Source organism: Cebus imitator, unplaced genomic scaffold (genome assembly GCF_001604975.1).
Source record: "Cebus imitator isolate Cc_AM_T3 unplaced genomic scaffold, Cebus_imitator-1.0 Scaffold281, whole genome shotgun sequence".
NCBI lineage: Eukaryota > Metazoa > Chordata > Mammalia > Primates > Cebidae > Cebus > Cebus imitator.
Window position 1 is genome coordinate 4,192,169 of NW_016107596.1, and position 15,895 is coordinate 4,208,063.

A 15,895-nucleotide genomic window follows, 5' to 3' on the forward strand; every position below is an offset into this window, starting at 1 on the left:
TTCCATTATTAGAGAAGCAAAGGAATCAGACCAGGAGATTGTTTTGCTTTAAAGTAGTAGCATCTGATCTAAGGCAAATAACAATTGAGACAAAGGAGAAAATACATTTCTTCCTTCAACAGCGTCATCTGCATTCTTGGCTGAGAGAGATGTGAATGACCAACAGCCATGCCATTGCATAGTTTCATCTTTCATGTAACTTTCTCATATTTGAAGCCAAACATTTGGAGCCCAAGCATGATAACCCAGGGAGTCAAGCACTCATGTCACTATTGCTTGTGTCTCCATGATACAGGCTTGATTGAAAATTGCTAAGACAATATTTTTTAAATGTTCTCACCACAAAAGATGGTAACTCTGTGAGGTAATGGATATGTTGGCTTGATTGAACCATTCCACAATATATACATATATCACAACACCATGTTATAGACCATAAACATATATAATTTTTGTGAATTTAAACAAATCCAAATAAACTAGGAAGTGTAATGGCTTCAGAAATGTGTAATTCACCCAAGCTACAATATGAAACATCTTGGGTATCAGTCACACATTGTTTTTGGTTATAATTGACAAAATATCCACTAATGAAAAGGTACATGTTACAGAAATATGTTTCAAAATGAAGAAATGTACTGCCCTACATAGAAAATAAGAAAATCAATTATTTCCTGTAGCAAGCAGTCTGGAGGTTAGTTATGTCTCTGTGACATAACTCAGTATCTAGGCTCTGTTTAACTCTAAACTGCATCATGGAAACCTTTTGGCTTGGCTCACTTGTCTCCTTAAGGTTCTAAGATGGTTTTAACACAACAACAGCCAGATTAAGAAGGAACTGCTTGAGAAATGGCCGATTTCAAAGATGTGGCAGGAAAAGTACAAGATGGGTGTGGAGCATGTTATTGTGCCAAATGTAAAATGTGTTTAAAGAATGATGGAACATGTCCAAAGGACATAGCAACAAGTTTGAAGGAGTTTTCTTTGGCCATAATTTGGGACAATTTGAGCATTAAAATAAATAAGGATGTAGAGACTTAATAAACAATTTAATAAAATAGAAATCCATAACTCCAAACTTATGTAAATAAGTGAATTAATAAATGGGGAGAAGACAGTGCTTTTCCTTATAGTAGAATGCTCGTAAACACTAGAGAAATGATTGAGTTAGAAAAACAAACATTTGGCAACTATCATAGTAATAATTAGTTCGATCAGTAAACATCAATGAATACTAAGAAGGAGTGGGTGGAATTTTGATGAAGAACAGGATATTGACATAGTCTCAAAGTCCCTAAAAATACTTATTAAATACAAAGGACAAAAGAGTGACTTTACAATGGAAAAATCTGGCTGATACTGGCATTATCAAGTGTTCAAAATCAACACTAATGGAACAAATCAAAACCCTGTATCATCTGATTGGGTGCAACAGAAAGAAAACAACATCACTTCTGTGGTATTCCTACTGAAAATGCATAACCTGAATCTAATTTCGAAGGAAATAGCTGACCAACGCAATTTAATGGATATTTAACTCAACAACGTTAAATGACCTTTAAGCTTCTTAGATGTCAATGTCATGAATGTTCAGGAAAGACCAAAGAACACTTCAAATTGAAGACTAAAGAGACAAGATAACTAAATGGAATGTGTGATCTTAGATTAAATATTTTTGTTATGAAAGACATTAATTGGGACAGCTGGTAACACTTGAATGGGATCTGAGGATTACCTGGTAGAAACACATCAGTGTTAACTTTCTGATTTTGATGGTTGTATTATGGCTATGTGGGAGAATGTCCTTATTTGTAGGAATTATACACAAAAATATTCAAGAGTGATAAAGCATTGTGTCAGCAACATACTCCAATGGCTCTCTGTTCTCTTCTTGCAACTTTTGTTGTTGCAAGAACAAACTTTTCTTTTGTTTTGAAATTCTATCAAAAGAAAAGAAAACAAAAACAGGGCTGTTTACTGCAGTTGTCTCCTTTCATTAAGGAAGGACACTTTTCTAAGACCCTCCCAAAGCAGAAGTCCCAGTGGCTGGTAATCTAGGCACATGGACTTTCTCCAGCTGCAGAGGAAGCTGGCAAAGCAATTTACATAAAGGAGAGTGGGCTCTTCCTACAAGGAAGAAGGAAGTGGGTGGAGGATGGCAACGTGTAGGCAGCCAGCAGTTTCTGCCACCATCTGAAATTTTTTGACCTTGGCCATTTTGGAACACAGTGCCATGAACAAAGATGAACCATCCCAGAATTCCAGGTTGTTTGTTCTTTCATTTAGTTGCCAGGATGTGTACTAAGATTTGGGGAAACAAACGATTATTCTTAAGAAATTCATAGGGGAAGGCTTTCGTGAACAAATAATTATAGCCCAATAAAAGCCATAGAAGAATTACTGTAAGCCTGGGGAATTATGAGCTTACAGATAGTTGTTTGGGCACCTGAAACACACCAAGGCGAGGGTGAGGCAGGAAAGTCTTCCTAGAGAGTGAAAGGGGTGGGATGGCAGCCCCTCTTCCTGCTGACATGGGAGATAGAATCATGCAAAAGTTAATGTGGATCTTTCCAATTCTGATACAGAATCCCACTCAGCGATTGCAGCATGGCAGAAGCAGCAATTAAACGCAGTGCGGGGAATTCCAAGCAAAGGACACAGCCTGAGTGATGGTACAGAGGTGAGGAAAGCGGGGTGCACACAGTGACTGCAAGCTGACCATTTGGCTTCTGAAAGGATAACATGAAGGAAGGAGGGTTGGGGCAGGAAAAGTAAGAAATTTGATTGCAAGGTGAAATCGTTTCAGTTTTTTTCTGTGTGTGCAACAGGGAACCCCTGATTGTTCTTGAAGAGGAGAGTGCAAGATGAGGACTGTGTTTCTGAGCAATTCATCTGAAAGCATGGGTAGAGACGGTGAGTTCCTGTCGGGGAGACTTGTCAGTCTGAGCAGAAAATGTTCAAGGTAAGATATGACTTTGGGGAAGTCATGACTATGATAGAGGGAAAAGGAGGATGGAGAGAAAGGACTAGACTGATGTGAGTGCCAGAGATGATTCCGGTGCTCCAAATGCAAGGGTGGGTGTCATTCATAGACACGAGAAAGGCGGGAATGGCTCTGGGTGGTGTCCCATGGGGACTATTGTGGGAGATCACGCCCACCCATGATGGTGTGACCCACTGGACAAAGTCAACCAGGCATTGTGCTGGGGTTTCAACAGAGAAGAGATCATGTATCTCATGATCCCCCTGTGCAGCCATCACCAGCCCTTGCTTAAAGCTGTTTGAAGGCTACCGCTTGCTCCTAGGACAGAGACCAGTCTTTTGAATTGCCCCAAAACTGGAGCAGGCTAGCTCTGCCCACCTCTCATGCCCTGGGCCCACCCCCCTCACCATGCTCTGTGCTTCTGCCACACCAACCTTCTTTCAGTTCCATCCATGGGCCAAGTTCACACTGTATCTCCAATACCAGCAAATAGGTGTTGAATAAACTGGTGGGGCTTCTACCACAGGGCCTTTGCACGTGCCATTCATGTATCCATCTTTAACTGTTGTCCTTTCCCTCTTTGCCAACTTAGAAGCTACCCATCCTCTTTTTTTTTGAAACAGAGTCTCACTTCTGTCACCCAGACTGGAGTGCAGTGGCATGATCACGGCTCATTGCAGCCTCAACTTCCTGGGCTCAGGTTATCCTCTAGAGTAACTGGGACCATAGGTATACCATCATGCCAGCTAATTTTTGTATTTTTTGTAGGATGGAGTTTTGCCATGTTGCCCAGGCTGGTCTCGAACTCCTGGGCTCAAGTGATCCACCTGCCTTGGCCTCTCAAAGTTCTGGAAATACAGGCCTGAGCCACTAGGCCTGGCAAGACTACTCATCCTTTACAGCCCCGTTCAAGTGTCACTTTCCCAGGGGCACCTCTCTTGATATATCTAAGTCCAGTTTACTTGTATTAGAGTAACGCAAATCTTCCTTGCATAGTATGTACAGTGGGTGTAATTTTGCATTGACTTGTGAGAGTATTTGCTTGAGGCCTATCTCCTCCACAGATTGTAACATCTATGGGTGTAGGAGTCACTGTTGTTTTTGTGCATGCTGTATCTCCTATATTCAGCATGGGAATTGGAACTCTGCGGTGCTCACTGCATATCTGTGGAATGATAAATGAATGATGAATGGGTGAATATTTCACTGGTGCTTCAGGAAAGTGCCAGAGAAGCAGGTTATGCTTGAGAAGTACCTTATAGGATGAACAGAATTTCAACAGCCAGAGTTGGCCTTCAGGTAGCCAGGCCACAACTAGCAAAAGCGCAGGGAAGGGCTTGAGCAGAGGGAGTTTCTGCATGTTTAGGAGGAATAGGGGAATAGAAATCCAGGGAAATAAAGGGCTCTAGGGCCAGAAAGACAACAAAGCCAACTTTTGGAAGAATTCAAACATCCAAGTGAGGACTTGGTTGTTAACTTGGCAGTCAATGAAGAGCCATGGAGACTGAGTGAAGGAAATGACACACTTGAAACTTCTCTCTGAGAAGATGAACATGACTAGGAAACTGAGGGTGACTAGAGAAAGGAGCTGCGAACAGAAAACTACTGCCTTGGGAGGATATAGCAATGGCGTTGGTCAAACTTATAAAGCACACGAATGGGGGTTTTGTGGGTAAGAGATGCTCAGAGCAAAGTTTGAATGGTGAGGTTAAAGAAACCCAGCAGCTGATGAGAAAGTTCAAGAAAGAAAGCCATTGATGACCAGACTGTAAGCTCCTAGGACTTGTGTCTTTTTCATCCTTATACTCCCAGTAGAAAAAGAGATATGTTTTTCTTAGAAATTGTGGGAAAGAAATTAATGTAAGGGCTGAAAATGTTCAGAGAGACCACAAAAGGGAGATAAAATTTGGCCTAAAGACCTATTCTACTTGGCTCATTCAGTGTTTAGTTGGCAACGTTAAAAATTGAGATTTCTCATAAAACCGCCATTGTTTAATTTTTTAGATTAACTTTTATTGAAAACATTTTAATTTGATTGTTTCAGCATATGAAAAAGTGCCATATTTTTAGAGACCTGCCCACATTAGTCACTGTGTCCCATGTGGCATCTGTTGGTGGAGGTTAGGTGGCCCCTGTTTGGCAGCTCCCCAGTACTGGTCTTATTCCCAGAGGGGTTCATTCACTATCTTCCTGGGCTCTGAGGGCAGCAGAGTCAGGTCCCTGGCTAAAGAGAACATCAGTTCCCAGCAGGCCACTTTTTCGTGCACCATAAAACATGATATCTTCGTTACATTAGTGATCTGGAACAGGCAGATGGGGTGTGGGGTTCTGTCCCAAAGCCTACACTCCCAGTGGAAGCGTGATGACATACATTGATAGAGAGGCTCATTAGTATTTTACCCTATTTTCTGCCATCACTGGCATTCAGGGTCGTGGGGTTAAACAGATGTTGCAAAATCATTGCCAAGGTATAAATAATTAGATAAGGGTGTATGTGGAATTCACAAAACTTTTATTGATATGTTTATCATGCCAAAAAGTTGTTTATTTAAAATTCAAATTCCACTTGAAAAAGAGGCAACAAGCGATAGTTGGGATCCCAGCCTGCTCCTGGTGGAGCTCCCGTGTCCACAAAAAAGCACGCACATTCTATAGCTATGCGATTTGATCACTCGGAATTGCATTCTGGAAAACTACTCCCAGAACCCCCTTGCAGAACGCCATTTGTGTCTTTAGTTGGTTGTAGCTGGGAAACAACAACAGAAAGAAAAAGAACTCCATCCTAAGACTTCTTAGAATATTTCTGGTTTTGAAACTACTGACCCACAAGGATCTACCACCGCCCAACCTAGAATATATATATATTCTCACTGAAAAGCAAATCACTGTTTATGTCACTTGCTCACTGTCATGTCAGACCCTTAGGATGGTCTTAGTACACCTGGTTCCCCTTCTCGGTGGGATCCTGCGGATTCTGGCTGTGGATGGGCAGCCCTTCAGGAGCGTTTGGACTTGCTGCAAGTTGGGCACAGAAGCTGACCCTTGGTGACGATGTACGCCCGGCCGCTCAGCAGCTGCTCACAGCCCTCACAGACAAAGTGCTTTCGGTGCCAGGCCAGGTCTTCCACGCGCTGGTAGTCCTCAGAGAATATTATCTGGAGAGGGAGAAGGAGAAATGCATGACTCAGTTTCCGTCCCTAAGTAGAGATGGTGTATCTAAGACAAGTTATAGGGTGGTGGTTCATCCTATCCTATTCTTGTTTTGACTTTTGAAAGCCTTAGTGGAGAAATCTGGCATAAATTTGAGGCAGTAAAGATAGTATTTGGTGAAGGTTGTGGTTGTATCTTAGCTTCTCAGATGGAATACAAAAATCCTTCCCCATAGGCAGGTTTTACCTAGCATCTGTGATACTCTTTGGGCCAAATCTAAAGTTTAGTTCCAAGATGGGATTACACACCCTGGTTAAGAAAGCTTAGGGACAGATAAGCTGCCAATGACCAGTCGTCAAGAGCAAGAATACAGAGGGTCACTTGGGCTTGGAATGAAGGGACACTTGGAATAGATATATGGTAAGGATCCCCTGAGGCTCAGGAAATGCAGAGGAGCATAATGGTTAATGGGCCTTCTAATACTGCAGTCAAACAGGAACTGGGTATGAGTTTTCACTTAAGACATCTACCAGCTTCGTGACTTTGGGAAAATTACTTAATCCTCCTGTACCTCAGCTTCCACATCTGTAAAATGGGGATACAAATACTTCCCATCCCATAAGGTTCTATGATTGCCAAATGACCGACTACATATGAAAAGCTTAGAATGTTGACTGACATAAAGTCAGGGCTATCTGATTAGCCTTGACCTTTCAGAGCTGCACCTTTCTTAAATGTGAAATGAGAAAAAAATCATGCTTATCTCTCCCTGAAGGATTGTTGTATATAGCAAGTTACTGACCCACTGTAAGCCCTTAATAAATGAGGGAGAATTGTTATTGTGCATTTACTGTTGTCACCTCAAAAATGAGGCTCCAGGGAAGGCCTGTGACAGTCCTTTTCCTTCTTAATTTCACTTAATAACAGAGTTATTAGGTAAGAGGACCATAGGGTCTTAATTTCACATGGCGACCAATACGTAGAAGGTGGTAGAAAATAGATGTTGGCTCAATATAAAGAAGACATTTCTAACCTTCATATGTGCCAAAGATGAGATTAGTATATTGCCTGCAACCAAAGGCATGCAAACAGTGCTTACTATGATCATAATTAGTATTTCCACTATTAATACACCTTAGAGTTCCTTTCGTCAAACCAGTATCAGAGACTTGAACCCCTTTCATAGCATCTCTATGATATCATATTGTATTGTGTCACATTAATGTTAACTCTCATATTATGTTATAGTATATTATCGTAAGATGAACAGCAGCTGCCATTTATAAGTTCCTAGGTCAGGCCCTGTGCCAAGCATTTTCATGCATTATCTCATTTGTCCTCCCAGCCACTCTCTGGGATGGGTGCTGATCTCAACCTGTTTTATAAGCAGTAAAACTGAGGCTCAGCTGAGGCTCTGGAGTTAGGTAACCACCTGATTATAATAATAATAGATGCAGACACAGGTTTGAACATAGGCAATGCTTCCTGGCACACCCCTCTATGTTCTGAGTACTTGCTAAGTGCTAGGCATTGTGCCAAGGACAGGATTTATTGGCATTACGTCTGACACGTCTCAACAATCCCATGGTTGTTTGTCTCATTTTGCAGATGAGAAAATGAAGGCTGAGAGCATGCAGTGAGGCCTGATCTCAGTTTCCCAATCTGTAGAATACATCCTCCACAGAGCTATAATCCCCTTGGCCTCTGGGCTGTTAACCTCAACAGTGTCCCTCAAGCCCCCAACCTATCTGGCCGCTATCTCCCACCTCGTCGCAGCCGGAGCACCGGGGCCGCAGACTCTCGCAGTAATGGCGGCCGCACCAGGGTGCACCATCCTTCCAGAAGTAGATGAGATCCACTAGTGGCTCAGAGCACTTGGCACACACAAAGCAGGTGGGGTGCCATTGCTTGTTGTAGCCTGCCCTGTCCGAGTAGACCACAGGGCTGTCAGGAGGGGCCACTCCCTTGCAGAGCTCGCAGACCTGGAAGGATAGGGAAGGACCACAGGAGACAAGAAGTCAGGAGAGCACAGTGACATGGGTTCAAATCCTAGCTCCAGTCTCTCTAATTCCTGGGTGACCTTGGGCAAGTCACTATACCTCTCCATGCCTCAGTTTTGCTGTCTGCAAAGTGGCACAATACTATTGCTTACCTAACAGGCTATTAATGAGGACAAAATCAAGTTATTTATTTAGCACAGTGATTCCCAAATTGTTTGGTCTCAGTACCCTTTATATTCTTAAAAATTATCAAGACCCCACAGAGTTGTTTTTTTTTTTTCATGTAGGTAACAGCTATTGATATTTGCCATAAGAGAAATTAAAACTGAGAACAATTTAAATAGTTATTCATTTAAAAATGACAATACTAAATCTGTAATACATTAACATACATATTTTGTTACTAAGATAACTATATCTTTCAAAACAAAAAAAATTAGTGAGAAGAAAAATTTAAGACATTATTTTACATTTTTGCGAATCCCTTCAACGACTTGCAGAAGACTGCTGGATTCCCATAACGTCTTCTGCACTCCATCGTTTGGTTGAAATATATGAAGAAAATCTGAATTCACACTGACAAAAAGTTGGAAAAAGGAGGGAGGTGCATTTTAAAAGCACTTACAGATAACTGTGGATATTCTTCTTTGATGCTATATTAAAATTTGACAAAGGATAGTTTCTCAAGTTAGTTGCAGTGTGAAATCTGAAAACATATCAGTGGACCTCTCATACTTGGTTACATTAAAACCTGTTTGTCCACCTTGCACTTTGAATGGATCTTTTACCCCTGCATGAATATTTTTATTTATTTATATTTTTCTCCTTTATTTTAAAATTTCAGTGGTTTTTGCATGAATATTTAAAAATAATATTTAATTAACAATATTTTTTGTCTAGAAGTGGTGACTCATGCTTTTAATCCTAGCACTTTGGGAACCTGAGGTCGGAGTATCATTTGAGGCCCGGAGTTTGAGACTAGCCTGCGCAACATAGCAAGATCTCATGTCTACAAAAAAATTTAAAAATTAGCCAGTTGTGGTGGTACTTGTCTGTAGTCCCAGCTACTCAGAAGGCTGAAGCGGGAGGACTGCTGGAGCCCAGGAGTTTGAGGCTGCAGTGAGCTATGATCATGCTACTGCTTTCAGCCTGGGTGACAGAGCAAGAGCTTGTCTCAAATAATATAAAAATAATATTTGAGTAGTAACAGAATTACAGAAAAATTGCAAAAATAGTACAGAGAATTTCTACATACTCCACACTCAGTTTCTTGAGTTCTTCACATCTTACATTAATAAGGTATGTTTGTCATAATTAACCAATATTGATATGCTGTTATTAACTAAAGTCCAAACTTTATTCAGGTGTTCATAGACTTTACCTAATGTCCTTTTTCTATTCCAGGATCCCACGTTACATTTAGTTGTCATGTCCCCTGAAGCTCCTCCTGGCTGGGACAGTTTCTCAGACTTTGTTTTTGGCCACCATGGCAGCTTTGAGGAGTACTGGTCAGGTGTTATTCAGAATGTTCCTCAGTTGGGATTTGCCTGATGTTACTATCATGATTACATTGGGAGGAAGATGACAGGGGCAAATTGCTCCTCTCGTCACGTCCTACCAAGGGTACATACTGTCGCCCTCACTTGTTACTGTTGGGGTTGATCTTGACCTTCTGGTGGAGGCAGTGTTTGTCAGATTCTCCACCGTAAAGTGACTCTTCTCCCCCTTTCCATATTATCCTCTTTGGAAGCAAGGCACTAAGCCCTCCCTGTCTAAAGAATGCTCCATCTCCTCCAGGGCCAAGTATCTACCTAAGTTATTTGGAATCCATGCATGATTTTGGCAGATCCCCCAAAAGGACTCCATGCATCTTAGCTAACATTATTTTTTAAACACCTATGCAATTATCTAATTTATATCTGTCTTCTCCACTAAGTGGTTAGCTGCAGAGGGCAGGGAGAGGCTGCTCGGTTGCTGCTCTGACCCAGGACCTTCTACTGGGCCCTGCACACATAACTTCCCCATGGATAGTTGCTGAATGAAGGAATGCTCTACCCTGCCTTGAGGCCTTTGCCCTTGTTGTTCAGGATGTCTGGTACATTGTTCCCATTCCAGCTTGCTTAACTCCCTTTCATTCTTCAGATCTCAGACTTAAAAATCTTGTTTAGGAAATTTTCTCTGACTTCTCTCCAGGGGCAATTGAGTCCATACTAAAGCTTCTCTGCTTACCTTTCTCTGTATGGTTTTTTGATACATGTTCCTTCCACACTAGATGGAAGTACCTTTGAAGCAGGAGCCACATCCAACTATGCTTGCTTTCACATCTCCCCAGTGCCTGGCACATAGTAGATGAATAACAAACATTTGGGAAACCTCTGCCCTGCAACCTCATACTTCCTACTTAGGGGGCAACAGATGAATATGGAAGATACTAGCAGATGATGCATCTGTCTGCATCTCAGAGATAGGTTTAGACTAAGTGCAGCAGAGAGTTGGGCTCCAGAGACAGTTGTGGAAAGTCCTTGGGAGCTTTCAGGGCACTCTTGCCTTTCAAGGGCTCATCCATGTTTACTGAGCATGTACTATGTAGCAGGCCCTGGACTAGATGCTGGGGATACAGCAGTGACCCAGGCAGATAATGCCAGAGCCCTCAGGGAAACTGGGGCTGTGTGTGTATGAAGGTAAAAAATAAATATGTAAACAAATAGAAGAGATAATCATAGAGTGTGATAAATACCAGGAAAACAATCACAGGGTAAGGGAATGGAGAGTGAGAGACTTTAGGGGTAGATGGCAGGGGCCACCTTAGCAGGAGAAGCCTCTCTGAGCGATGAGGAGCTAAGGGTCAACTACATTCCTATTTATATCACAGCAACCCTGTGGGTAGGAGATGCAGGTACATAGCAAATGCACCCATTTTATAGCTAAGACCAGTGAGGCCCAGGGAGACATAATAGCTAGTCAAGGGACATAGCCATGAAACAGAACTGGGATTCAAACTTCAGCCCGTGACCCTATGGGGCTTTCTATGGAAACTGAGCTGGGTTGGGTGGGAAGACTAAAGTCAGGGAATTATCTGTAGGTCTAGGAGGGCTCCCAGGAGAATGCATTCTGGCATGACAAAGGACAAGCATGCCCAATAGCTAGAGGTGAGAAGCAGCTTCCCTACAGGGTCTCTCAGCAGTTATCTCATCCGTTTTCCATCTGGGGCTCCTTTATCTGTCTTTTACTGCCAGCAACATTTTCACTGGCCTGCTCAGAGCCCATGACAAGGTGGACCTCAACTCATGTTGTTCCTCAGCTTCAGTTAGGATTAGGGCTTCATGGGGAGGGTGAGTTTGCCTGGGAGAAGTTCTTGGTGAGAGCTCTAGATTTCTGTCTTATGCCAGTTCCCAGGAGCAGAGAAAGTTGCCAAATGTTCATTCATTTACTGGTTCATTCAGGTATTCATCCATCACACATTTATAACTTGCCTGGAACTTGACATTCTCAATCCACGCAATCTTTTGGGCCATTTTAGAGTTATTCCCTGCTCCTCTAAGCCATGATGATGACGATGGAGACGACAATGACTGCCATGTCCCTACGGCATGTCTGCATCCAGCACTGTGCTCAGGACTTTGCTCTCATTACTATTACCCCTTACATAAACCCAAGAGAGTTATTTCTCCTAGAGTTATTTTTCTATTAGAAAAATCATTATTTTTTTTTCCTAGAAATGGCAAAACTGAAGTTCAGGGAGATTCAGTGATTTGCTCAATAATGCACAGCTGACAGGAGGCAAAGCTAGGATTTGAACAGAGGCCAAACCTGACTCCAAAGCCAAAGTTGTTTCTACTCCATCATGTGGCCTTGAGATCCGGCATCAGCAAGCTACAGCCGGTAGCCAAATCCGGCCACTGTCTGGTCTTGCAAGCCCCATGAGAATGAAGACTGGATTTTACATTTTCCCTCCAATTCAGTGAAATGTTTTCTCCCAAGAAAGAGTTCTACTTTCCTCATTAGTAGACCTATTTTGGGAAAAAAAACCCTGTGCTAAATTATTATTATTACATTTTGAATTTCACAAAAAAAACAACAACAAAAAACCATGGAAAGTTGTTTCCTCTCTTGTTACATAAAGTCCCCACATGATATCACAATTTTGGCTCTTGGCTCACATCTCCTAAAATATTTACCACCTGGCCCTCCATAGAAAGTGTTTGCTAACCCTGGCTTTAGATGCTAATTTAAACTTACTAAGCATTAACTATATTTCAGCCCAAATAGAAATATTTATTGATATGCCACGTGAAGATGGGGAAGCATATGAGCCTCCACACTTATATACTTTGGTTACATACTTAATGCACTCATATATTGAAGAGGAAATTAAAATGGTGAAAATTAGGAAAAGAACCCTGAATAACAAAGAATTCCAAGTACTGATAGCAGTTTCTGAGCATAGGCACTCTTGAATGACTGCCTATATAAGGAATGTGTTTGGTTAACCGGATATATCTTGAATGGCTCCTGACTGTGCCTAATAATGTTCCTTAGAACATGCTAGATTTGTGGTTTCAATTACATCCCCAAGAATGAATAGTGTGAGTCGTTCACCCAAAGGAAAACCATGTTCCTCTTCACATGACCGGGACCCAGCTGGCCTGGAGCCCATCAGGGGGTCTAGACAAAAACCAGCGATCAATCATCATCTACTTATTTTCACCCTTCCTTCTGCATAGCTGGGAACTGTAAACTCTTTGATTAGGGCGGTCTGAGTTCAAAGTGAGTTTTCTGTCTAGCTTCTCAGTTCTACAGAATGAAATTTCCAGTCCTTTTCCTCCCACAAAAAAGGGACTTTGTGTCAGTTCACCCAACTACTCCCCATCGGGTAACACCATGGTATATCAGTGGGGTTTCCCACTCCACATTTTCAAATATGAATTGACATGAAAGCCGGGGAAGGGAGAGGGATAGAAATGCACCTGGACTGATCTGGGGAGTACCGGTGGGCACCCTGATGATACACTGCAGGAAGGAGGGAGAAGTTAGAGTGATCATGGGTGGCTTTGAACCCAAGTTGTGGATTGAGACTTCATTCTGGAGGTAATGGGGAGCCACAACTGGTTCTTTTTAAGATATTTAAAAAATATTTAATTTTTTTGTAGAGACAGGTCCTACTATGTTACCCAGGCTGGTTTTGAGCTCCTGAGCTCAAGGGATCCTCTGGCCTTGGCCTCCTAAAGTGCTGAAATTATAGGCATGAGCCACTGTGCTCAACCTGTTAACTGGTTCTTGAGATGAGGAGCTCAAGTTTCTAATTTGCACTGTAGGGAGACATTCTGGCAGCGGCTTGGAGGAAAGGAGGAAGATTTTGTTCACAGAGCTTGTTTCCAACCTTCTCATCTATTGGAAAGCACTTTGTCAAGCCCCTCTTGGAGGAGCGTTTCTTCCCTCACTGTTCTCCTTAGCACCCCTGGCTCTTGGCCCAGTTTCTACCAGTAGCCAGCGTTTCAAGCAAACAGTGTCACTTTCATTCTATGAAAATAAGATGTCTGGGTAAGGAGCCCTGTCAACATGTGTCAGAATGTAATGTGCTCTTCTTACCTCTGAGCTATTTCCTGTGTTCTTTCCCCAGTCATCTCAAAGGATGAGAGATCTGAGGTTGTCTTGGATCTATTGTCTGGTGGTCCCTCAGCCACCAGAGACAAGCTAGCAGCCAAGAGTCAGGATGCCCAGCCTGCTTGGGTCCCATTATCCTGGGCCTGTCTTTTTCTACACAAACATAGTCTCTGCCACAATCTTTTGAAGAGAGGTTTGCAGTTTCTAAATTGCAACAGATGGCTGAGAGGGGAGATACCAAGTCAGGCTGCCTGGGTTTGTAGCTGTGTGACGTTGGGCAAATGAACTAACTCATCTGTGCCTTTGTTTTTTTTGCCTGTTGCATGGAGATAGTAATGATAGCAACATAATAGGATTATGGTATGGGTTCAGTGACATAATGGAATTTTTGGACTTTACAAGGGCTCAATAATGATTTGCTAAAGTCTCCTGTTTTCCTTACCTCTGCCCACCTTGCAGGCTAGAATTGTGAAGCCCGGAGGGATTAAATCACTTTCCTAAAATGACAAAGATAGGTTGAAGGCAGGTTTGGAGGCCTGAATTTCCTTCCATGATACCAAAGGCATGTAGACTAGCAGGAGGCCATTCCTGCCGCTGATAAGCTTTGTTTTTCCCGTCAGTTCTCTCCATCTGTGCAAGACCAGAGAATTGAGCCCTGCGAGTTTTTTTATCATTTGCCACTACCCCAGACCCAGCTCCACTCACCCCATGCATGGAGGGCCGGCTTTTCCCCATCTCTGATCCCATCCCTGGAGACAGTGGTTCTCAGCCTCGACCCTGCCTCAGTATCCCCTAGAGGGCTGGTTAAAACATATATCTGCTCCCCACCCTTCCACCTCCCCACAGTATCTGATACAGTAGATCTGGGGTGGGTCACAAGAATCTGCAAGTTCCTAGGGGATGTTGCTGTGGTTGGGGGCCACACTTTGAGAATCACCATCATAGTGTGTTTAAAAATAACCTTATACATAAGCTCAGCAAAACTAATATCACCAATTCAGTTCAGTTACAATAATGGCCGATTTGAATTCCTGGATGTTTAAATTCTATACTATTTTTAAGAAAGCCCAATGAGGTGATTCTCAGGCTACTTCCCCTATTAAGGAGGTAGTATGGTCAAGTGGAAGCTCTTTGGGACTATGGTAAAAGGCGTGGAGAAGAATGCTTTATAATTAGCATATCAGTTGGTTCTTGTTCATCTTCCCAAATATCTAAGATCGGAGCTTGTTTATGAGAATTCTTCTAACATTTGTCACGTGACCTTGTTTGCAGACAATTTCCTACCTGGGTAGAGGATATGTGAAACAAACCTTTCAAAAGTAGAACAAATGGAAAGTTTCTCCCTGCGCCAGTAAAGTTTTACCTTGTTCCCTGATCAAATGGCATGAGATTCTTAATTAAAAGGGTTGAAATGAAGGATTTTGAATGTTCCATATTTGGGGCCTTTGCAATTTTCAAGAAAGCTGAGGAAAATTTTAGATTCAGCTACTCAAAAGCTAAGACCCTGCAGGGTTGTGAGGTTCCCTCAGCCATGGTGTGTTTAAGTGATGTTGGCAAATTTCTTGGATACCTTTCCAACCAACACAGGATTTAATTCCTTTTCCATGAATATGGTCCCACCTTAATGACTTGATTCTGTAGTCATAGAGGCAGTGTTTCCCTCTGGGCTCTCTCAGTACACACACTTTGGGAGCCCTCAGCTGACAGGAAAGAAGTCTTGGTATCTTGAAGCCTCCATCTGAGGGCAGCCTCATGGAGAGACCTCGCAGAGGTTGAGAGTGAGTCCCGGCTGTCCGTGTCTTCCCAGCCTCCAGGCCAAACATGAGTGAGTGAGCTTCAGGTGATTCCAGCCTCCAGCCTACAAGCTCCTCCAAATGACACCAAAGGGACAGAGACAAGCTGTCTCCACTGAACTCCACCAAAATGGTGATTTGTGAGCAAAATAGATGTTCGTTTCAGCCATATGCCTTGGGATACTTTGATATGCAGCCCTAGGTGATGGAAACATCAAATGTGTACACACAGAATGATCAAGGCTTCTGAAATGGGGGTAACCAAGACACAAAGTGTTTTAGGCAACAGCAGATTCAGGACAGTGGCCAAGGGTTACTCAGCTGAACTGTCTCTAAGGACTGAGCTGTGTTGGCTTTCACAGAGG

General features: G+C 42.6%; 1 protein-coding gene across 3 annotated transcripts in view; it reads right to left on the bottom strand.

Moving 5' to 3' along the window:
* Window positions 1-5,478: 5,478 nt before the first annotated feature.
* LMCD1 (LIM and cysteine rich domains 1) overlaps window positions 5,479-15,895 on the bottom strand; it is a 64,131-nt gene continuing 53,714 nt past the window's right edge. For all 3 annotated transcript variants that reach the window (XM_017501606.2, XM_017501604.2, XM_017501605.2), the window contains 2 exons: window positions 7,900-8,115; window positions 5,479-6,138 (listed from right to left, as the gene is read on the bottom strand). In XM_017501606.2, coding sequence (XP_017357095.1) covers window positions 5,980-6,138; window positions 7,900-8,115 — 375 coding nt within the window. In that variant the 3' untranslated portion in view covers window positions 5,479-5,979. The remainder of the gene's footprint in view (window positions 6,139-7,899; window positions 8,116-15,895) is intronic.